At 42.2% G+C, this 25,494-nt stretch overlaps 1 protein-coding gene across 7 annotated transcripts in view; it reads left to right on the top strand.

Annotated features, from left to right (window-relative positions):
• Positions 1–25,494, top strand: part of LOC130291676 (extracellular matrix protein 2-like) — a 100,993-nt gene that overhangs the window by 24,467 nt on the left and 51,032 nt on the right. For 2 of the 7 annotated variants that reach the window (XM_056540757.1, XM_056540759.1), the window contains exon 2: positions 21,180–21,374. In XM_056540757.1, the coding sequence (XP_056396732.1) occupies positions 21,206–21,374 (169 nt within the window). In that variant the 5' untranslated portion in view covers positions 21,180–21,205. Of the gene's footprint in view, positions 1–253; positions 325–11,296; positions 12,248–17,015; positions 17,112–19,634; positions 19,654–21,179; positions 21,375–25,494 lie in introns of those variants that run through there. The other 5 variants (XM_056540756.1, XM_056540755.1, XM_056540762.1 and 2 more) reach the window with 5 other exon arrangements.

The following is a 25,494-nucleotide window of genomic DNA, read 5'->3' as shown; positions in this document are numbered from 1 at the left end:
AACTGTTTTTTTTTGTTGTTATAATATTACAGAAGATGATGCGTTTTATTTTAGATAAAAATTAAATTGAATGTTGTTTTGGTTCCACTTATAAATAAAGCTAGTATTGTATTAATATACTGACATTTAACCAGTTGCCCATTGCAACCAATAAGATCTCTCTCTTTTTTTTTTTTTCAGGGGCCTTTTTAAAAATGAAAGAAGCGATCTGATTGGTTGCCATGGGCAACTGGTCAACTTTTACTCTGCACAAGTTTTGCAAAACCTCCCCCAATGTCTGGTTCTCTGGAAGCCACGGGCAAGGGTGATGTCTTCTAGCCGAAGGTGTATAGTCATGGGAAAGACCTTGGGGGAGATTTATCAAAATATGTCCAGAGGAAAAGTTGCCCAGTTGCCCATATTAACCAATCAGATCACTTCTTTCATTTTGCAGAGGCCCTTGTTAAAAATTAAAGAAGCGATCTGATAGGTTGCTATGGGCAACTCAGCAACTTTTCCTCTGGACAGGTTTTGATAAATTCCCCCCTTAAAGGGGTACTCCCTTTTTTAAATCAACTGGTGCCAGAAAGTTAAACAGATTTGTAAATGACTTCTATTAAAAAATCTTAATCCTTCCAGTACTTTTTAGGGGCTATACATTACAGAAGAAATGCTTATCTTTTTTAATTTCTCTTCTGTCACAACCACAGTGCTCTCTGCTGACCTCTGCTGTCCATTTTAAGAGCTGTCCAGAGCAGCATATGTTTGCTATGGGGATTTTCTCCTGCTCTGGACAGTTCCAAAAATGGACAGCAGAGATCAGCAGAGAGCACTGTGGTTGTGACAGAAGATAAATCAAAAAAGAAAAGCATTTCTTCTATAGTATACAGCCCCTAAAAAGTACTGGAAGGATTACTATTTTTTAATAGAAGTAATTTACAAATCTGTCTAACTTTCTGGCACCAGTTGATTTAAAAAAATAAAAAAAAGTTTTTCACTGGAGTACCCCTTTAAGTATGAAAACTACTACACACTCACTAGACAGTACAACAAGACTGCACTACACAGAGTACACTACAGATACTGCAGAGTCGACAACACTACACATACTACATAGAGTACACTACAGATACTACACAGAGTACACTACAGATACTACACAATGTGCATAACACTACTGCACAGAGTACACTACAGATACTATACAGAGTGCATAACACTACACATACTACACAGAGTACACTACACATACTACAGACAGAGAGTACACTACAGATACCACACAATGTGCATAACACTACACATACTACACAGAGTACACTACAGATACTACACAGAGTACACTACAGATACTACACAATGTGCATATGTGGTAGGCCTCTGGGGTAGGGGCAGTGTAGTCAGGGTGTTGCTTCAGTATATCAGGGGTTAAGGTTAACCCTATCACTCGTGACACCAGGCTGAGGGTTAGTATGCTGAGGTAATTCTCCAGCCTATCACCGCCCTTCCCAGTAATGATAGGTGCATGCATATAATGACTGAAGGTCCACAAGGTAGTTGAACTTGAACTTGGGTAAACTTTACTTAAAGACTTGCAGTACATCCAATGAACAGTAACAGTCTCATTAATACAGTCTCCATACACCTCAGTGACTGACAGTTGTTGCGGACCTTGAATTTTTATGTAAGTCTCAGAATTTAGGGTAATTTGCGAAGATCTGTCCGGATTTAGGGGTTAGATATGGTCCGGTGATCTTGCAGAGTGCGTAGGGATTGATTACACTCACAGTTTAGTAAAGATCAGCCGTCGCCGCAAGGCTCGGGCCTAACTCACTGATGACAGTAGCACAGATCCTTCCCTGTCAATAGCCCAGGAACAAGAGAGCGAAACATGGCTGCCGCGCCCTTATATGGGCAGGGGCGGTGCCTTTTTGGATTGGTCCATGGTCAGCTGTCACTCCCCGTTACATAGCCTGATGGGTGAACACCTGACTTCCTCCAAAGGTCCTATACACAGAAACCATAGAGTCTTTGGAACGCATCACGGGACCCACAGGTCCTCTGACACTAACTAGGTAAGTACACTTACTATACAAATATATACACATTACATTTAAATAATTTTAATTACAAAAGGGGTGACAAGGGGCTAACTAAGGATGAGGAACCCACCTACACCCAGGGACTCTGACTTTGGGGACCTCACCACAAGGCAACGGATGCAATCCGGTGCCGGGACACCACAAATCCCCTTACTTAAAATAAGTCGACCCCGACGCCTGTCCCCTAAGGCAGAGGAACTAGGAAAGACTTAAGCAGGATCTCTAACTAGACAGAATCTATATCCTGACAAACTTTTATACACATTAGGTACTTTTAAACCTACCAGACATTTTCTAGGCATTTTAAACATTTTATAGACTAGTAATCCTACTAGACATTTAAGAAGGCTTCTAAGACACTTATGAAGTTATCTAAGCAATTATGAAGCTACCTAAATAATTATGAAGCTATCTAGACCTTTAGTTTCTAGCTTCCAAAACATTTTTATTAAGCTTGCTATACATTTTAAAGCTTAGACAATTAGGCAGCTATTTAACATTTAGTTTCTAGTTCCTAAGACATTTTATTACCTCTCTACACATCCTTATGAGGCTAACTAAACATTAGCAGAGCTCTTTATGCCTTTAGTTTCAAGCTGACTAAAGAATTTTATTATCTCACACATTTTATTTGCCAACAATGTGTTTCCTGCTAGTACACATAGGTGACAGTAAGATTGGCTGCTAGGGTCTATCGGCTACACGCTACTTACCCCTAGAGCACATAACCTACCTAGGTTACTTTAAGAATTACGTGTTTCATTTGTTAGCTCGCAAGAGCACCTACTGGCCAGGTAGAGCATCTCACACACGCAAAGAAAGAGAAGAAGAAGTGTACCTAACAGTGGCAGGAATTTAATTACAATAAGCTACAATCCCTAAAGTGTTTCCTTAAGTGAGATATATTTTATTTTTGTGTATGTACTGAAATAGATTGAGGTAGTATTTTCAAGCGAGTAATCTAGAGTACTATGTGTGCAAGTACTATTTTAATTGTAATCTTCCCTATTATTTTTGTTGAGACAGGTGCTAGCGATGGGCGACAACAATAATACTACCCTCGGAGGAGCCGAGGTGTCAACTATTTATTAACTACTAAACACCTGTAGCTTTTTATACATTTGTATGTACAAGAATTATTTACGTTTTTAGTGTTGAGTGTACACGTACAACACACTGACATTTTTCGTGTACAGCTCTGACTCACTTTTTATGTACATAGACATTAGACTATCTTTCTATGTACAACCCTTACCTATTTTTATGTGTACACAGACACGAGGACACCTTCCTGTGTACAAAAACCATATACATATCCATTATACAATTTACACAATCATCAACACTCCAACAGGGTTCAGGCGCATTCACCTGATAAGTGCAACATTTAGCATAAGAGATCTTATGAAGCTGCTGGTATATACATAAAACGGATGTGTAAGGATCAGCAGTCCACCTGCACTAGGAGTCTAATTAAAGGGAAATATACAAAGTGGCGTGTGAGGATCAGCAGTCCACCTACACTAGGAGTCCAATTAAAGGGAAAGGTAAACACGGCCTTAACCACAACTCAGCCGGGTACAGTCCTTAATGAATCTCCTACTGGCTAGGAGTCTCTTGACTTAATAGTCAGGCACAAGCTTAGTGGTTACGTTGCTGAACTTTAAACTGAAACAATCTTAGCACAGTCCTGCTAGGCACAATTCTTGAACTTGGTTGCTGCAAAATAAAAGTGGATAACACAAGAAACAATCTGACATTACTTTAAAGTGTCTTCAGATAATATTCTTCTTTACTCTTGTTGTGCCTCTCCTGGTTCCCCTATACCTTCCAACATCAGGGGCAGGTGTAGAATTGTCATAGCTTTGCCACACCACATTGGCGAGGATGGAGTGGTGGATGGCAGCATTAGAAGAGGACACAGGCTTTCTAGCCGGGATCAAAGTGGGGCAATAGGGTTTGAGTACCATCTCCAAACTAGGATGGACCCATGACCCTTCCGTTTGTACCTCAGGAACAGGCGAACTCTCATAGCTCCGAGAGGGCCCAGGTACATATGTTGGTACCCCAGGGTCAGACAAACTCTCACTGCTCCGAGAGGGTCTAGGTACTGACTTGGGTGGCCACAACTTTGGTCTACTTTCTACAGAACTTGACTCTCGGCAGTACACAGAAGATGAAGAACTTGACTCTTTTCTTTACACAGAAGATGATCTTGGCTGTTGAGGCTCCTCCTCCTTGGGTACGCTGGTGGAGGCTTTAGGAGCAGACCATTTCGGCCTCAAGTTGAAGGGATCAGACTCCCAATCAGTTGACGGAAAATATTTGAAGGGGAGCTGTGTTGGGGCTGTTGGTCTGGTGATCGCTGCAGCCCATTCTCCACAAAGGCTCTGGACGGGGGTGTACTCTACAATCTCACCCACCTCCAAGGTGTAGAACTTCTTATGGAGATAAGGCCTTTGCACTGCTCGCCGGTTTACGAGGATGGTCTGCCCAGTGTGGCAGTCAAGAAGTGTCCCATAACCTCTGACCTTGTCAAACTTGGCCACAGTTGCTCTTCTTCTTTCCAATGGCTCCTCCCCTTCACGGGGGTGATCCCATTTACGAATCGAATGTACAATGCCTCCATTTCTCAGGGCCCTTCTTGTTTTCTTGCCACCGTACTTTCTGTTCATGGGGAAAATGCATATGCTTGGGGGCGTAGAGTTCTTTGTGTCGGGCCCTTAGCTTTTCCATCAATTCGGCCAGCTCGGCTTCTTGACGGGCCCTTTCTTTTTCTGCAGTTGGGATTGGTGGGAATGGCTTCCCAGGTAATGGTTGAAGTACTCTGTGCATGTACTCGATCAGCTCCGGCTCATCTCCGAACACCCACTGCGGCAATTTTGGTGAGCATGGTCGAGCACTTGGCAAATCAGATAGAGGAACTTTAGCTTGAGGGCTGGAGGAGGAAGAATAGGCTGCCTCTGGCGGGGTACTCACTGTAGACTCCTCCGATGGGATCTCGGCCCACGAGCCCCAAGTCCTGTGGTGAGGGGTCAATCTCACCGGCGATGCACCTCCAGGTGTCCCTGCGCTCTCCGCTGGAGGTGTCTCTAGCCAATCGTCGTCATCATCAGGCAGTGGGGGAAGTTTGCAGGCCCTCTCTTCGTCTAATGACAACCGCTGCAGACGGTCAGCAAGTTCTTGAAAAAGTCGGGCTGCAGCTGCCACAAATACTACAGTACACTACAGATACGTCATCATCAGGCAGTGGGGGAAGTTTGCAGGCCCTCTCTTCGTCTAATGACAACTGCTGCAGACGGTCAGCAAGTTCTTGAAAAAGTCGGGCTGCAGCTGCCACGACTTTTGGTTGTTCCAGCGCCATTTTGCCATCTTCACCACGTGGAACGCTGCTCTCCGCCTTGTCTGTACTCCCGACTCTTTGTGCAGACTGAAGAGGCTGCTCTGCGTGGTGTCTTTTATAGTGGGCTTCCCCAAAATGGCGGCCGGCAGGAAGGACGTCATTGGCGCAGCCCCGACTCCCGGTCCCTCCAGAGACGACTCCTGTATCTCCAAGTTCCCTTTCGGGTGTGACACAGCAGCTTGACAGCCACGCCCAACTTGACAGCCATACTGCACAGAGTACACTACAGATACTACACAGAGTACACTACAGATACTACAGTACACTACAGATACTACACAGAGTACACTACAGATACTACACAGAGTACACTACAGATACTACACAGAGTATACTTCAGATACTACAGTACACTACAGATACTGTACAGAGTATACTACAGATACTACTACAAAGAGTATACCGTACTACAAATACTACAGTACACTACAGATACGTCATCATCAGGCAGTGGGGGAAGTTTGCAGGCCCTCTCTTCGTCTAATGACAACCTCTGCAGACGGTCAGCAAGTTCTTGAAAAAGTCGGGCTGCAGCTGCCACGACTTTTCGTTGTTCCAGCGCCATTTTGCCATCTTCACCACGTGGAACGCTGCTCTCCGCCATGTCTGTACTCCCGACTCTTTGTGCAGACTGAAGAGGCTGCTCTGCGTGGTGTCTTTTATAGTGGGCTTCCCCAAAATGGCGACCGGCAGAGAGGACGTCATTGGCGCAGCCCCGACTCCCGGTCCCTCCAGAGACGACTCCTGTATCTCCAAGTTCCCTTTCGGGTGTGACACAGCAACTTGACAGCCACGCCCAGGGGCGGGGCGTAGCGCAGTGCGGGCCTTCTTCGCGCACTTTTCCGGCAGCAGTTCAGCTCCGCCTGTGCTGACCGGACCAGAGGATCGCAGCATGAACTCATTGTGCAGTTTACACATCTTAGTTGCAGATACATTTTCGCCTCCCCCCTTACTTTTCTTGTGGCCCCCTTGCATGGTGCACCACGGACATCGCTCCAGTACACAACAACACGGTTTACAGCACATGAATAAAGTTCGTTGCTTGGGAGGGGAGTACACTTTCGCCAGTGGCAACTGTAGCAGGCACACACCCGAATCCTGTTCGTGCGACGCCAAAAAGGCTTTGTGGTAGGCCTCTGGGGTAGGGGTAGTGTAGTCATGGTGTTGCTTCAGTATATCAGGGGTTAAGGTTAACCCTATCACTCGTGACGCCAGGCTGAGGGCTAGTATGCTGAGGTAATTCTCCGGCCTATCGCCTTCCCCTTCCCTGTAATGATAGGTGCATGCATATAATGACTGAAGGTCCACAAGGTATTTGAACTTGGATAAACTTTACTTAAAGACTTGCGGTACATCCAATGAACAGTAACAGTCTCATTAATACAGTCTCCATACACCTCAGTGACTGACAGTTGTCACGGACCTTGACTTTTTATATAAGTCTCGGAATTTAGGGTAATTTGTGAAGATCCGTCCGGATTTAGGGGTTAGATATGGTCCGGTGATCTTGCAGAGTGCGTACGGATTGATTACACTCACAGTTTAGTAACGATCAGCCGTCGCCGCAAGGCTCGGGCCTAAACTCACTGATGACAGCAGCGCAGATCCTTCCCTGTCAACAGCCCAGGAGCAAGAGAGCGAAACATGGCCGCCGCGCCCTTATATGGGCAGGGGCGGGGCCTTTTTGGATTGGTCCATGGTCAGCTGTCACTCACCGTTACATAGCCGGATGGGTGAACACCTCACTTTCTCCAAAGGTCCTAGACACAGAAACCATAGAGTCTTTGGAACGCATCACGTGACCCGCAGGTCCTACAACACTAACTAGGTAAGTACACTTGCTATACAAATATATACACATTAAATTTAAATAATTTTAATTACAAAAGTGGTGACAAGGGGCTAACTAAGGATGAGGACCCCACCTACACCTAGGGACTCTGACTTTGGGGACCTCACCACAAGGCAACGGATGCAATCCTGTGTCGGGACACAACACAACACTACACATACTGCACAGAGTACACTACAGATACTACACAGAGTACACTACAGATACTACAGTACACTACAGATACTACACAGAGTACACTACAGATACTACACAGAGTACACTACAGATACTACACAGAGTACACTACAGATACTACACAGAGTATACTTCAGATACTACAGTACACTACAGATACTGTACAGAGTATACTACAGATACTACTACAAAGAGTATACCGTACTACAAATACTGCAGTACACTACAGATACTGCACAGAGTACACTACAGATACTACTACACAGAGTATACTATAGATACTACAGTACACTACAGATACTACTACACAGAGTATACTACAGATACTACAGTACACTACAGATACTACACAGAGTATACTACAGATACTACAGTATACTACAGATTCTACAGAGAGTAAACTATAGATACTACACAGAGTATACTACAGATACTACAGTACACTACAGATTCTACACAGAGTATACTACAGATACTACACAGAGTAAACTACAGATACTACACAGAGTATACTACAGATACTAGAGTACACTACAGATACTACACAGAGTATACTACAGATACTAGAGTACACTACAGATACTACACAGAGTATACTACAGATACTACACAGAGAATACTACAGATACTACAGTACACTACAGATACTAGAGTACACTACAGATACTACACAGAGTATACTACAGATATTAGAGTACACTACAGATACTACACAGAGTATACTACAGATATTAGAGTACACTACAGATACTACACAGAGTATACTACAGATACTAGAGTACACTACAGATACTACACAGAGTATACTACAGATACTACACAGAGTGCGCTACAGATAATACACAGAGTGCACAACACTACACATACTACACAGGGCACAACAGTGTGATTAGGAGATATAGTCTGCTTTTTTTTTTTCTACACAGCACCACCCCTGTCCATAGGCTCTGTCTGGTATTGCAGCTCAACACCATATACTTAAATGGAGCTGAGCTGCAATACTAGACCCATCATATAAACAAGACTGACACTGACACAAGCCCTCTAGGTGTACTTCTTTTATTTCCATGGTTTTCTTCCCTTTTTCACCATGTAGGCACATGGACATCCCCTTCATGCATCGACCTATGCTGTGGTAGTATATGTCCTCCTGAGCAGGAGAATCTTTATTACAATGCTTTGGTTTATGCAGGGGGTACAGAGCAGGGGAACCCTCCTATCTATTGAGTCTAAAAATGCATATGAATATGGATTGGGCAGGTGGGCCCCAAGGTGGATCCACTTCACACAAACACAAACAATACTTATAAATATCATTAGGTTTTCTGAGTAGGGTAAATCCCTGTGATGCTGTCAGTTTGGGTCAGACAGTGGGGCTGGGAATTGAGGCTATAATATGTTCTTCCTCCTTAGGCTAAGTTTCTACTTGTTTTTTGTGTGTGCGTTTTCCCCCCCAAAAAATGGCAAATGGCCCCCATGGCGTTTTTCCATTGAAAAAAACGCTGTGGTCAGATGTTAGCTGTAAATCAATGAGAAATCGCAAAATTCTTTTTCCATTTAGCGTATTTCAGTTTGGTGTTTTTTATCCTTTTGGTTTTTTTTCACTCTATTTTGGTGTTTTTCAGCCCCTTGGCGGTTTTGCACAGTCACAGCATGTTGAACCTATGGCCTAGTGATGAAAAAAATAGTATCTAACGAAATTTATCTATTTTATAACAAAATTTTTATACATTTTTAAAACAGGGATCAATTTATGTGTGCGGGCAGGGCACTAAAACTGTAGCCGACGATATTAAAAATGTAGTGTGTGTTTTCACTTTTCATATATTTTTTTTACATTTTTTAGGTAGTATTACTACTTCCAGCATGGAACACACTGTTCCATGATGGGAGTAGTAGTACCTGTACTAATTGACAGATCGCCCCAGGTCCATTGCGATCCTTCTGTATAATTAATATATGCCCTGCTTGTTCTCAGTGTACAGAGCCCTGCTTGTCCTCAGTGTACAGAGCCCTGCTTGTCCTCAGTGTACAGAGCCCTGCTTGTCCTCAGTACACAGAGCCCTGCTTGTCCTCAGTGTACAGTGCCCTGCTTGTCCTCAGTGTACAGTGCCCAGCTTGTCCTCAGTGTACAGAGCCCTGCTTGTCCTCAGTGCACAGAGCCCTGCTTGTCCTCAGTGTACAGAGCCCTGCTTGTCCTCAGTGTACAGAGCCCTGCTTGTCCTCAGCGTACAGAGCCCTGCTTGTCCTCAGTGTACAGAGCCCTGCTTGTCCTCAGTACACAGAGCCCTGCTTGTCCTCAGTGTACAGAGCCCTGCTTGTCCTCAGTGTACAGAGCCCTGCTTGTCCTCAGTGTACAGAGCCCTGCTTGTCCTCAGTGTACAGAGCCCTGCCTGTCCTCAGTGTACAGAACCTTGCCTGTCCTCAGTGTACAGAGCCCTTCTTGTCCTCAGTGTACAGAGCCCTGCTTGTCCTCATTGTACAGAGCCCTGCTTGTCTTCAGTGTACAGGGCCCTTCTTGTGCTCACTGCACATCGCCCTGCTTGTCCTCAGTGCACAGAGCCCTGCTTGTCCTCAGTGCACAGAGCCCTGCTTGTCCTCAGTGTACAGAGCCCTGCTTGTCCTCAGTGTACAGAGCCCTGCTTGTCCTCAGTGTACAGAACCCTGCTTGTCCTCAGTGCACAGACTGAGCCCTGCTTGTCCTCAGTGTACAGAGCCCTGCTTGTCCTCAGTGCAGAAAGCCCTGCTTGTCCTCAGTGTACAGAGCCCTGCTTGTCCTCAGTGTACAGAGCCATGCTTGTCCTCAGTGCAGAAAGCCCTGCTTGTCCTCAGTGTATAGAGCCTTGCTTGTCCTCAGTCTACAGAGCCCTGCTTGTCCTCAGTGCAGAAAGCCCTGCTTGTCCTCAGTGCAGAGAGCCCTGCTTGCTCTCAGTGTACAGAGCCCTGCTTGTCCTCAGTACACAGAGCCCTGCTTGTCCTCAGTGCACAGAGCCCTGCTTGTCCTCGTTGTACAGAACCCTGCTTGTCCTCAGTGTACAGGTCCCTGCTTGTCCTCACTGCACATAGCCCTGCTTGTCCTCAGTGTACAGAGCCCTACTTGTCCTCAGTGTACAGCGTTTCGCTTGTCCTCAGTGTACAGAGCCCTGCTTGTCCTCAGTGTACCGAGCCCTGCTTGTCCTCAGTGTACAGAGTCCTGCTTGTCCTCAGTGTATAGAGCCCTGCTTGTCCTCAGTGTAGGCCATTAATACATTTTGCTCCTGCTCTGGACAGTTCCTGATATGGACAGAGGTGTCAGCAGAGAGCACTGTGGTCAGACTGTAAAGAACTACACAATTTCCTCTGGAGCCTACAGCAGCTGATAAGTACTGGAAGGATTGCAATTTTTTTTAATAGAAGTCATTTATAAATCTGTTTAACTTTCTGACACCAGTTACCAGGAGTACCCCTTTAAGTATTCACTAACCATGGGAAAATATGGAGATGGCTAATGGCTAATCTGAGCTGGAGCCCCCTTTTCTATAAACCCCATTTCAGCTGCCTTTTGTACCTTTATGGTACGTGAGTCTAAAGACTCAAGGTGATAATCTTCAGAGCTTAGCAGCACTAACCATGGGCTATAAACTATGATATACAGTTTATCAGTGCTATTACATTTGTAAGGCAAGTTTCTTAAACAGTCCTTGTATTTAGTGCTATTCCTGGTGGGGTTGACTTACAACTGTGAACATGAATTTGCCTATATGACCCTAAGCCCAGTATAAGGTGTACTCTTTAAGTGCTTACACATTGCTGACAGCCCCTCAGAGTCAAATAAGATTAACATTTTATTGAGAGGGATAGTGAATAAATATCCATAAATACATACATTAATTCGCCAATATACTGTATTTAATCAGGACTTACAGAAATGGGAAAACCTGTCTAAATTCATTTGACCCCAAGGTATAACTGTCTCAGCCTTGTAGCAGTATTGGTAAACCTGAGATGTGCCATATGCTGTTCTCCAACGCTCTGTCTACATAGCAACTCTACACAGGAAATAGCAGAGAAAGGTTGCTGTGTATTAACCTGATCGCAATTCCAACTCCCCCAACCCTACTGAGTGTTGCTTGTGAACAAACAGAGGTCCTATTCATAGGGACTAGGCCGCAGACCTCGCTGCAAGATGCTCTACGGTAATTTTATATTCAAAACACTTAGAAACGTCCAATCTCTCCGAAGCTTGATAAAAAACCATGGGCTTGTTCAACCAATGCTTTCAAGGCATAGAGGAACCATCCCGAGGAGCTGTTTGCATCGAAGGGGATCACAAGTGATGGAAGTGTTTGTTTGGACAGAAAATAAATTCTGTAGAGGGGAAGGAGAAAGGAGTTCACCTTGTGTTTAAGTTAAACCCTCCAGGAAATATCGTTTCGGAATAGGCTGGGGTTGATCTTCTTGCAGTCACTTTGCAGTTCAGAGGAGCAGATACCAACATCCAACTTTAAGAATTAAGCATAAACAACATGAAGCTACTTCTTACCCTGTTGTTTTTCGGTATTTTGGGATCCTCTGGCTGGGCCCAAAAGCTTCGAGAGAAATTAAGCATGGGCCTTCACCAAGAGGCCCCAAAGACAAGCAACACCAATCTCGTGGAAGACACATCTTCATCCTCAACTGAGAAGGTTCCTGAGCACAGCACCGCCAGACAAAGGAAAGGAGAGGCAGCCACGTTGGGTGGTCCCTTAATTGCAGGTAAGGTTCTTGAGTGGTTATTTATTATCTCTCTCTCCTTATTTCATACGGGGTCAGTCTAAGGGGGTGTTCAACGTGTGCACTCACCTGTCACTACTCAAGGGTGAGACACTGGGCCTTATGGACTAAGCATCTAGGGTGGGAACCCTGGTCCCATAGATGGTGAACTAATCTATGGATAGGCACAGGATTCAGCTATATTCCCTGGTTTATTTAATTACTTTATTCAAAGGGGTTATCCAGGAAAAACTTTTTTTTTGTATATCAACTGGCTCCAGAAAGTTAAACAGATTTGTAAATTACTTCAATTAAAAAAATCTTAATCCTTTGAGTACTTATGAGCTGCTGAATTTGAGTTGTTCTTTTCTGTCTAAATGCTTTCTGATGACACCTGTCTCGGGAACTGTCCAGAGTAGAAGCAAATCCCCATAGCAAACCTATTCTATTCCATGCAGTTCCCAAGACAAGCAGAGATGTCAGCAGAGAGCACTGTTGTCAGACAGAAAAGAACAACTCAACTTCAGCAGCTGATAATTATTGGAAGGATTAAAAATTTTACAAATCTGTTTTTTCTGTAGCCAGTTGAGATATATATATATATATATATATATATATATATATATATATATATATATATATATATAAAGGCTCTTCCTGGTGTACCCCTTTAAGATTTAGAATGTATCCATCTATCTGCTATCTTCTGCAGTGATCACTCAGAATGTACAAATAAAAACCTTATGAAGTCTTCCCATTATTTTCCTTGAACCTGTCAGCAGGCTGTCCTAAGATAGTCTGTAGGTTAGGGAAGGATAACAGCCAAGCTGCAGGAAATATGGATATCCCTCCCCGACCCTGCAGCATTTTGGATCTGACCCAAAGCTAACGGAAATAATTCAGGTGTTAACACTATATTGGGAGATTAGTATTTTAGCAAGTCCCTGCTATATTTAATATATGGGCAGTTGTAAAAATAAAAAATCCAGCCACTGGGGGCAGTATTTCTAATCCTTTCTAGAAGTCATAGGTTCTTCACATTTCATGAACCAAAACTATAATGTTCTCAATGACTTGAAGATAATGCATCACCTAGATTGTTTCCCTAATTAGAAGCAGATACTAAAACATGTTCTTTTTTTAATTTATTTTATGATTGTAACTTTTTTTTAATATATCATTATTGTGGCAACATTTAAAGGGGTTATCCAGGAAAAAACTTTTTTATATATATATATATCAACTGGCTCCAGAAAGCTTAACAGATTTGTAAATTACTTCTATTAAAAAATCTTAATCCTTTCAGTACTTATGAAGTTGAGTTGTCCTTTTCTGTCTAAGTGCTCTCTGATGACACGTGTCTCGGAAACCGCCCAGTTTAGAAGAGGTTTGCTATGGGGATTTGCTTCTAAACTGGGCGGTTCCCGGGACACGTGTCGTCAGAGAGCACTTAGACAGAAAAGACCAACTCAACTTCAGAAGCTCATAAGTACTGAAAGGATTAATATTTTTTAATAGAAGTAATTCACAAATCTGTTAAGCTTTCTGGAGCCAGTTGATATATATATATAAAAAAAAAAAAAGTTTTTTCCTGGAATACCCCTTTAAAGATATGGTTTATGGCATGGTAACAATGAACATCTGCAGATCCTATTTTTTGTATAGGGTGGGTATCTAAACATTCTCTGTGACCTTTGTAACCTGTGCTGAGGGGGAGGCTGAGCTCCTATTGCCTTCTTTAAATACTAACATCCCCTTTCTCTGTAATACTATACAGAGCACTTCCCAGCAGGCTCCTTCTAATAATCACATACAGAACAGGAAGATTTAGGCCTTGTGGTGAAAATGAAAACTGCAGAATTTCAGGATTATTCCAAAATATAGATAGTAAAATAAAAAAATAAAAAAAACATCACTATCAAATACCCAAAAATTTTAAACATAAAAACTTAGTTTAAACAATAGGTTACATTTTGATGTGCATTCCTTTTAAGAAGGCTTTGTTCTGCTAACAGGGAAGCAATGGGGATGGCCCTTCAGCCCCACATGGTGCTATTAGGTATTCATTCTAATGTTAATGCGGTCGTCTCATAAAGACAACCCCTTATTTTTACACAGCTCCTGGAACAATTTTCTTGCTATGGCAATTTTTGGGGGGGCTTTCAAAACTGTTTTTATTGAAGGCCTAGACTCAGGATATCCGATCGTTGGGGTTTGACAACGGGCACGAAAATGATCAGATGTTGGTCAGAGTCACAGCACATGTATACACAGAGAACAGAGCTGGAAGTGGCTCCATACATTGTGTAGTGGATATGTTGAGTTACTGCAGCTCCGCTCCTATTCACTTCTGCATATGTAGCCCCATGGCTCTGGCAGGTGACAGGTAATTGGCAGGGGTGTCAGCTGTCAGGTCAAACATCTGGCACCGGGCAGGTGTAATAGGCGTCGGACCCTCACTGGCCAGACATTGATGGCCATCAATAAGAGTCCTGGTAACCCCCTTCTACTCTATATCGGGGTACAGCCATTTATGCTTTTGATCAACATAGTCCTAAAGCTTTGATCCATTGTAAGGTTAAAGGGGACATGTCGGCTGGAAAACAGGGTTATACATAAGCTCCCCTAAGTCTCCTAAATCGGCGATATTATATATAAGCTTTATGTTAATATGCAAATGAGGCTCAAGGGCCCAGAAGGCATTCTCCAGCATGGAAAAAGCCCAAGTAAGTCCAGCCCATCTCCTCTTTATCTATTCGCTGTCAGTCAAACAGGGTAGGTGGATGCAAGCAGGCATGGGGCTGTAATAAAGAGGACATAGTCTGGACCTACCTGCTGGGGAACACCCCTTGGGCACTTGAGTCTCATTTTTATCAATGAAAAGGCTAATAAGTCACAGATGGAGAGGACTATTGAAATAAAGAAGGTATGCTAAGAATCTTTTTTCACACCTTACAGGTTTGCCGTAATCCCTTACATGTCCCTATTTACAGTGTGCACAATTCTTGTCGTGTGTTTGTTGCCCTTTTTCCTCTAATGGACAAACCAACATTCTCATAGGAAAACTGTCTCCTTTTGGTACAGACAGGTAGTGTGGGTTACACTGATGAAACCATACTTACCTGTCCCCTATCCGTGGTCCTGTTCTCCCACTATCTTCCTCCATCCTCCGACAGCAGGCTTGGGGCATGGGCGGAGCCTCCTGCTTTTCTGCCGGGCCCCGCTGCTGTTTCTTTGCAGGACCCAGCTGTGAGCAAACAAAGCGGTGACGTCAGGAAGCTCAGTCTGTGCCCCAAATCTGCAGCCGGGAAAAAAAAAAAAACAGAGGAAAATAGCGGGAGAACAGGACCTCCGATTGGGGACAGATGAGTATGGTTATCATCAGGGTCACTCTCACTATATATCTGTACCAACAGGTTAGTGTGGTGACACTGATGACAGTTTTCCTTAAAAAAAAACCTCAAACATGAAGTTTTTGGAAAATTCTAATATGTTTACAGTTTCTTCAGAGCTTCTAACTTTCACAAGGAAAATGTTAATAATAATAAACCCCAGTAATGCAGCCATCAATATTCTGCTTCCTCTTATAATTAGTGTTGCTCGCGAATATTCGCAATGCGAATATTATTCGCGAATATCGCATATTTGCGAATTCGCGGATTTCGCGAATATAGCGCCACATATTCGTAATTACGAATATTCGTTTTTTTTTTTGTTTTTTTTTTTCTTCACAGTACACATCACAGTGATCATCCCTCTCTGCTTCCAGCTTGTGTGGTGTAAAGAAGGCTGTAATACCACTGTATGAGACTGGCGTGCGAAAATTCGCATATACGAAAATTAGCATATGTTACTTTTCGCATATGCGAATTTTCACATATGCTAATTTTCGCATACGCGTATTTTTGCATATGCGAAAATAAAACGAGAATATAACGAATATGCGAATATTCGCGAATATATGACGAATATTCGTCCATATATTCGCGAATATTCGCGAATTCGAATATGGCCTATGCCGCTCAACACTACTTATAATATTGGTTTCAGATGCTTGGCATCACTAAGCCAAGGAGCTGGCACAAACCCGTACCTTCACTCCTGATCTTCCATTCTCAGATAATAAATGATCCTGTACTAATAACTGATGTGTGGAGATCATCTTCAATTTATAAGATCCTACAGCTATGTGATAGCCTGGGGGATGTAGGGTATGGGGAGTGTAGCTGTGCAACAATTAAAGGGTGCTTGTTAACCCTTGCTATTCGTGACGCCAGGGTGAGGGCTCCTCAATAATGCTTGTCCTACCGCCACCCTTCCCAAGAGCGATAGGGAGGTAGAGAATAATGGATTGTCCACAACCAGAGAGTTTTCTGAAACAGTATTAATTTTTACTGAAGGTTTTCTGCAAGCTTCAATAACATAACAGTCTCTAAGCATAACAACGACTTTGGTTGGGAATTAGCATTTAGAGTCTTTGGTAATGTGCATTGTTCCACTGGATTTAGGGGAATTAGTTGTGGTCCAGTAGTCACGCTAGCTTTAGCAGGGAGTTAGATTTCAACTCACGGTTTTGGTTCAGCTGAGGCCGGCAGGTTTTTTAGGCCTAGCGTGTCTTTGAAAGTTGCGCAGAACCGTCCTGTTAGTCCGGTATCCACGAGAGCAGCAACCCAAGAGAGCAATAATTGGACGCAGCCCCCTATATGGGCAGGGGCTGGACTAACGCTAATTGGTCCATACTCATGTCAATCACCATTACAGAGATTTGTGGGTAACACGTGACCCAAGGGCCTCCTAAGGTCCTACAACATACCATAGAGGTTACTAGCATGGTCACATGACCGAAGGTCCTGCGACGCCAAACAAGGTAAGTACTTTACATTCCCATAGAATATATATAATTATTAAATATATTCATACATTAGCATTAGAGATAGACTTGAGGAGAGGCGACTAGGGGCTGTCCCACCTGAGGAACCCTACCTGAACGTAGTTACTCGGACTTTGGGGACCTCTACACTAGGTAGTGGATGCAATCCGGTACCGGGACACCACAGATCAATGTTCCCTTGGCTAATGGGAATATGTAGAGGGGACAATGGAAATATTACTTTTGCTGCAGCATTGCTTTATGTAGGTAGAAGCTGACGCTTGATAAGTGACATTTTTATTGTTATGGGAGCGGCAGGAAAAGGCTGCAAGAAAAAATGTCATTATTTCAGGAGTAAAAAGAAAAAAAAAGGATGGGGTGTGATGTGAGTCTTATAGGAATATGTCAGCGTCAAGTATAGTAATCAAGTTCTGACTACATCTAGAGACTACAGATGAAAAGCAGTAATAGTATGATTGGATATTTGCTTTAGTTTAAGTTTCAGCCAGAAAAAAAATATAAGGCCAAAATAAATGTTATATATATATATATGGAATCACGCTGTATTTGAAACCCATTTTTCCCATCAGTGACATACATAGCAAATTAATACTAAGAAATAAAAAAGGACCCCATGTACTTGCCATACATACACAAGTAAAACATATCACCTAAATCAGTGGTCTCCAACCTGCGGACCTCCAGATGTTGCAAAACTACAATTCCTAGCATGCTGGGAATTGTAGTTTTGCAACATCTGGAGGTCTGCAGGTTGGAGACCACTGACCTAGATGTTTTGTCATCTGTTTTAATTTTGTAATTGTAATTTTTTTAATTTCATTTAACCCCTTAAGGACCAAGCATTTTTCTGTTTTTACACTTTCGTTTTTTCCTCCTCACCTTTTAAAAATCATAACCCTTTCAATTTTGCACCTAAAAATCCATATGAGGGCTTATTTTTTGCGCCACCAATTCTACTTTGGAAAACAAACATTTATGGCGAAACGGAAAAAAAAATCATTGTGCGACAAAATTGAAGAAAAAACACCATTTTGTAAATTTTGGGGGCTTCTGTTTTTAGGCAGTACATTTTTCGGTAAAAATGACACCTTATCTTTATTCTGTAGGTCCATACGATTAAAATGATACCCTACTTATATAGGTGATTTCGTCGTACTTCTGGAAAAAAGCATAACTACATGCAGGAAAATTTATACATTTAAAATTGTCCTTTTCTGACCCCTATAACTTTTTTATTTTTAGATGTACAGGGTGGTTTGAGGGCTAATTTTTTGCGCCGTGATCTGAAGTTTTGATCGGTATCATTTTTATTTTGGTTGGACTTCTTGATCACTTTTTATTCCTTTTTTTATGGTATGAAAAGTGACTAAAAATACGCTATTTTGGACTTCGGAATTTTTTTGCGTGTACACCATTGACCGTGCGGTTTAATTAATGATATATTTTTATAGTTCAGACATTTACGCACGCGGCGATACCACATATGTTTATTTTTATTAAGGTTACATATTTTTAATATGGAATTTGGGAAAAGGGGGTGATTTAAACTTTTAATAAAGAAGGGGTTAATGTGTGTGTTTCTAAACTTTTTTTAAACTTTTTTTTTTTACACTTTTAGTCCACTTAGGGGACTTTTAGGAGGAATCATTAGATTCCTCATACAGATCATTGTGGTTTCATAAAACCACAATGATCTGCGTGCTCTGCACTCGATTGATAAAGTCTGGCCCTGCCACCAACCGGCCCAAAAACAGCAGGAAATAAACGGAATGTCCACAGCTTGAATTTATGAGTTAACTGGAACTTTTACTGAACTTCGTATGCAAACAGTCTTTATAAACATACAGTCTCTCTTGAGGTAACCGGGATGCAGGTTCCTCACAGGCTTTGCTGGGACTAATAGTCTTTAGCTTTAAGCAGGCCACTGTGCTACTAATTGTATGAGTTGAGTTGAATAGTAGTCACAAGGATTTAGGAAACAAAGCTTTATAACTCACGGTTTTAGTGGCTGCTGGTTCTTTAGGCTTTGGCCTAGTTGCAATTGTGCTTGAATTGGTATTGCTGAAGTGTACAGGATGATGAGCAGGAACCAAGAGAGAGAATTTAGTGACTACAGCCCCTTAAATACTAGGGGGGCTGGACTAATCCAATTGGCTGTAAAGCCTGTAGGTCCTGAACCCAGAGAACTCTGGGTACATCACATGATATCATCACATGACCCTGGAAGGTCCTAAATATCTATACAACCATTATAATATATCAAGTGACCTGGGTAGGTCCTATACTTTTGTGCACTATACAGAAATACATTTATATGAGGCGACCAAGGGGCAAGCCCTGCAGGAGAGCTCTGTTTGATGGAGGGACTCTAGCTTAGGGGACTTTAGACAGGGACCGGGACACCACAAAATCTTTGACAATTTGTTACCTCATGAATCCTGGCACCATTTTTCTCTGCTCCTAGTCACATTTTTGGTTAAGAGAGTGTAGCAGAAAGGAGTGTGTGTACTTAGCAGGTGTGAGTACCTCAAGATGCTGCAGAATAATGTTCTTCCTCCTCTTAAAGAGGTACTCTGGAGGAAAATATTTTTCTTTAAATCAACTGGTGCCAGAAAGTTAAACAGATTTGTAAATTACTTCTATTTAAAAATCTTAATCCATCTAGTACTTATCAACTGCTGTATACTACAGAGGAAGTTCTTTTCTTTTTTAATTTCTTTTCAGTATGACCACAGTGCTCTCTGCTGACACCTCCGTCCATGTCAGGAACTGTCCAGAGCTGGAACTAATCCCCTTAGCAAACCTATCCTGCTCTGGAAAGTTCCAGAGATGGACCGATGTGTCAGCAGAGAGCACTGTGGTCAGACAAAAAGGAAATTCTGAAAGAAAAGAACTTCCTCTGGAGCATGCAGCAGCTGATAAGTACTGGAAGGATTAAAGGGGTTATCCACCATAAGGTGATTTTAGTACGTACCTGGCAGACAGTAATGGACATGTTTAGGAAGGATCTGCGCTTGTCTTGGGCTAAATGGCTATGTTGTGAGATTACCATAACACTGTGGCTAGCTTTCTGCGAACTGGTATTTCCTGTTTGAGTTTTCTTGTTTGCCTACAAATCCCATAATTCCATTTCCTCCTTCCCATACATCAGCCACCCCACCCATTGAAACAAATGAGCTGCAGACCTGTGGTCTTCAATCAGGGTGCCTCCAGCTGTTGCATTACTTGCAGATTGATCGCTCCACCCATTGAAGCAGACAGGCTCCCTGTCATCAGCTGACTAGTGAGTCAGGTCTCGACCGCATTGCAAGCTGGGAAAAATTCAGAGACAGCAGTCATTTTGTATGCTGTTAAAAATAAATATTGGGGTGAAAATCACATAAGAATTGTGAGAAAACCGTCACACACAGGTACAGACACTATATTATGGACTACACTAACTTTACAGCCCCTGTAGCTTAGTCAAATAAAAAAAAAATCCTGGAATACCCCTTTAAGATTTTTACATAGAAGTAATTTACAAAACTGTATAACTTTCTGGCACCTGTTGATTAAAATAATAAATGTTTTCCACCAGAGTACCCCTTTAATGATCTACTCACTAGACATAAACAAAATAAGTGATCTACTTAAAGGGGTATTCCAGGAAAAAACTTTATTTTTTATTTTTTAGATCAACTGGCTCCAGAAAGTTATAGATTACTTCTATAAAAAATCTTAATCCTTCCAATAGTTATCAGCTGCTGAAGTTGAGTTGTTCTTTTCTGCCTGACAACAGTGCTCTCTGCTGACACCTCTGTTTGTCTCAGAAACTGTCCGGAGCATAAGAGGTTTGCTATGGGATAAGTACTGGAAGGATTAAGATTCTTTAATAGAAGTGATTTACAAATATGTTTAACTTTCTGGAGCCAGTTGATATATATAAAAAATTTATTTTCCTGGAATACCCCTTTAATCTGTAAAGTAGAAACTAGATATTAATACATAAAAATGTTGCTGTATATTTGTATTCACATGAGCTCTTATGGGTCTGTTGCCTACCAGGAAAAGGACAATGCTTGGTGAATGGGATGATCATGTACAATGGAGCCGCGTGGTCCCCACAGCGATGTACCATATGTGTATGTGACCAAGGAAAGAAGGTGTGTGAACCTCTGGACTGTGAAGAGGATATTGCTTGTCCTGCTGGTAAATTACAAATACCTCCGGGTGAATGTTGCCCCATCTGTGTGAAGACAGGTATGTTATCAGCATCTACTTGTCTAATGTATCTACAACTTAAAGGGGTACTCTGGTGTAAACCTTTTTTCTTTTAAATCAACTGGTGGCAGAAAGTTAAACATATTTGTAAATTACTTCTATTAAAAAATCTTAATCCTTCCTGTACTTATTAGCTGCTGAATACTACAGAGGAAATTCTTTTCTTTTTGGAATGCTCTCTTCTCTGATGACATCACGACCACAGTTCTCTCTGCTGATGTTATTATAATAATAATAACGCTTTATTTATTGTTGTTCTTAGTGGGATTTGAACCCAAGTCCCCAGCACTGCAAGGCAGCAGTGCTAACCACTGAGCCACCATGCTGCCCTTAGCATACATCTGCTATGCATGGTTTCTAAAATGGACAGAGATGTCAGCAGAGAGCACTGTGCTCGTGATGTCATCAGTGTTCCAAAAAGAAAGGAATTTCCTCTGTAGCATTCAGCAGCTAATAAGTACTGGAAGGATTAAGATTTTTTAATAGAAGTCATTTACAAATATGTTTAACTTTCTGCCACCAGTTAATTTAAAAGAAAAAAGGTTTTCACCAGAGTACCCCTTTAAGTTGGGATTCTTACATTGAAAAATGTTGACCATGAATTATTTTATATAGGAAGTTATTCAGTATGATGTGATTGACTTTAAGATGTATAATGAAGAACATAAATCTTAAAATCTTTTTTTTTAATATGTTGTAGTACTTATGTACTACAACATATCTCTAAAATACTTTCATAATTTTTTGGGGATTAAAATAGTTTATTTTATATTTGAAAACCGGCCACTAGGGGTCTCCCTCCTAGTGGCCGGCTGCAGTCTGCTGTGACGTCACGACTGAATTAGGATCGATGCCTGCTGGGCAATCGGTCCTAATTCAGTCAGCCAATCAGCCTGCGCTCGCTCCCTGCCTGTCAATCAGACAGGCGGGAGTGAGCGCTGAGAGCGCAGAGGATGCGGCTCCCTGGCCTCGCACGCCGGCCCCGCCTCCCGGCCTCAGGACTGCCCTTCACTTCGGTAAGTGACTTTCGGGGTGGGGGTGGGGTTGGAGCGGGTTGGGGCCGTAACAAACATATATTGTTTTCACCACAGGGAGCCTCCAGTTGTTTCACCACTACAACTCACAGCCAATAGATGTCAGGGCAAGCTGGGAGTTGTAGTGGTGAAACAGCTGGAGGTACCCTGAACTAAGGGCGGAAGTCAGCCCCCCCAGCAGGCATCAGTGACGTCGTACCTGCTTAGGAAGTCTGCCTGGTAACTGAGCACACTACCAGGCAGACAAAAAGCCATTTTTAATATAGTAAAAAAAAATGTAAAGGCAGGGAGGGGGTTAGGGATAGACGGGCAATAAGCAGGGACAGAAAAAAAAAGGATGGTGGGAGCTACTCTTTAAAAGTTGCAGGAAGCATGCGCTCGAAACGCATCCATTTGGAGTGTATCACCGGCTAGGTGGTGTGATGTGTGCTCATCCTGTAACTTTTAACTGTCTGGAATACAGGTGTTTTAAGGAATTGCTGGATCAACTGTTCTTTCCTACTGTTACTTTAAAGGGGTACTCTGGTGGAAAACTTTTTTTTTTTTTTAAATCAACTAGTGCCAGAAAGTTAAACAGATTTGTAAATTACTTTCTATTAAAAAATCTTTACCCTTCCAGTACTTATTAGCAGCTGGACAGCTGGATGCTATAGAGGAAATTCTTTTCTTTTTGAATTTCTTTTTTGCATTGTCCACAGTGCTCTGTGCTGACACCTGATGCCCGTATCAGGAACTGTCCAGAGCAGGAGAAAATCCCCATAGCAAACCTATGCTGCTCTGGACAGTTCCTGACACGAACAGGGGTGTCAGCAGAGAGAACTGTGGACAAGACAAAAAAGAAATTCAAAAAGAAAAGAATTTCCTCTGTAGTATTCAGCAGCTAATAAGTACTGAAAGGATTAAGATTTTTAAATTGAAGTAATTTACAAATCCGTTTAACTTTCTGGTACCAGTTCATAAAAAAAAAAAATAATAATAATGTTTTCCACCAACGTACCCCTTTAAGATGTATACATTGTATGTACTGTAGTATATTATTACTAAAAGTATTTTAGTGCACCTCTATCTGTCATGTACATAGACTACTGGGGGCTCCATAGTGTTGACTAAAACCAGGGCCCCCTGCTGATGCATACGTTCACACTCCTGTCCTCATGAACACCTGCCCCTTTTTGACCTTTCACCTTCTGAGACCCTGTAAAATAGAGTGGTCGGAGGACCAGCTGAATGTTTCCCCTTCATATGTTTCTGTGACCATGAACAATAGGAGTCATGTACGGATTCAGACAGCTCATAGGAAAAGGGGATAGAGGTCGCCTAAGGCTGGGTTCCCACTATGTTTTCTCCCACACGGGAGCGCATACAGCAGGGGGGAGCTAAAACCTCGCGCTCCCGTATGCCTTTCTATGCGCTCCAGTATGTAATTCATTTCAATGAGCCGACCGCAGTGAAACGTTCGGTCGGCTCATTTTTGCACCGTATGTGCTTTTCCCCGCACCTAAACCGTGGTCAACCACGGTTTTAGGTCTGGTTGTAAAAGCGCATACGGCGCAAAAATGAGCCGACCGAACGTTTCTCTGCGGTTGAAATTAATTACATACGGGAGCACATAGAAAGGCATACGAGAGCGCGAGGTTTTAGCTCTCCCCTGCCGTATGCCCTCCCGTATTGGAGAAAACGTAGTGGGAACCCAGCCTTAGTTATCTTTCCCATTTATGATTCCTAGAGCAACTACATAATAAAAGTATCATAGGTATGAACGCCCTTGTCATAAACTAAACCTAGAAGAGGATGACCCCTTAGGACTATTTGATGGGTCATGAATGCCCCTCTTCACACAACAGAGGCCCGGACCCACCAGATTCACCATGAAGACTCCAAAAGAAGCCAGAATACCCTCTTTATAATAGAATAGTTGAATGGAAACATAAAAGGTTAGGTCCTCCTGCATGAGAAAAGCATCATCCCAGAAGACTGGCTTTACTTATAATGTCCTGTGTCCTGTATGCTGACTTATTGGGCGCAGTTGTACAGAATAAATGGGTGCTAAACCACATGTACATGGAAGCCTATGGTGTTTAACCCCTTAAGGACCAGGCCATTTTACACCTTAAGGACCAGAGCGTTTTTTGCAATTCTGACCACTGTCACTTTAAACATTAATAACTCTGGAATGCTTTTAGTTATCATTCTGATTCCGAGATTGTTTTTTCGTGACATATTCTACTTTAACTTAGTGGTAAAATTTTATGGTAACTTGCATCCTTTCTTGGTGAAAAATCCCAAAATTTGATGAAAAAAATGAAAATTTTGCATTTTTCTAACTTTGAAGCTCTCTGATTGTAAGGAAAATGGATATTCAAAATAAAACATTTTTGGGTTCACATATACAATATGTCTACTTTATGTTTGCATCATAAAATTTATGAGTTTTTACTTTTGGAAGACACCAGAGGGCTTCAAAGTTCAGCAGCAATTTGGAAATTTTTCACAAAATTTTCAAACTCCCTATTTTTCATGGACCAGTTCAGGTTTGAAGTGGATTTGAAGGGTCTTCATATTAGAAATACCCCATAAATGACCCCATTATAAAAACTACACCCCCCAAAGTATTCAAAATGACATTCAATAAGTGTATTAACCCTTTAGGTGTTTCACAGGAATAGCAGAAAAGTGAAGGAGAAAATTCACAATCTTCATTTTTTACACTCGCATGTTCTTGTAAACCCAATTTTTGAATTTTTGCAAGGGGTAAAAAGGAGAAAATTTTTACTTGTATTTGTAGCCCAATTTCTCTCGAGTAAGCACATACCTCATATGTCTATGTTAATTGTTCAGCGGGCGCAGTAGAGGGCTCAGAAGGGAAGGAGCGACAAATGGTTTTTGGGGGGCATGTCACCTTTAGGAAGCCCCTATGGTGCCAGGACAGCAAAAAAAAACCACATGGCATACCATTTTAGAAACTAGACCCCTCGGGGAACATAACAAGGGGTAAAGTGAACCTTAATACCCCACAGGTGATTCACGACTTTTGCATATGTAAAAAATAAAAAAAAATGTTTTAC

The sequence above is a fragment of the Hyla sarda genome, chromosome 9 (genome assembly GCF_029499605.1).
Source record: "Hyla sarda isolate aHylSar1 chromosome 9, aHylSar1.hap1, whole genome shotgun sequence".
NCBI classification, from domain to species: Eukaryota; Metazoa; Chordata; class Amphibia; order Anura; family Hylidae; genus Hyla; species Hyla sarda.
This window is presented reverse-complemented; position numbering and strand designations above follow the sequence as displayed.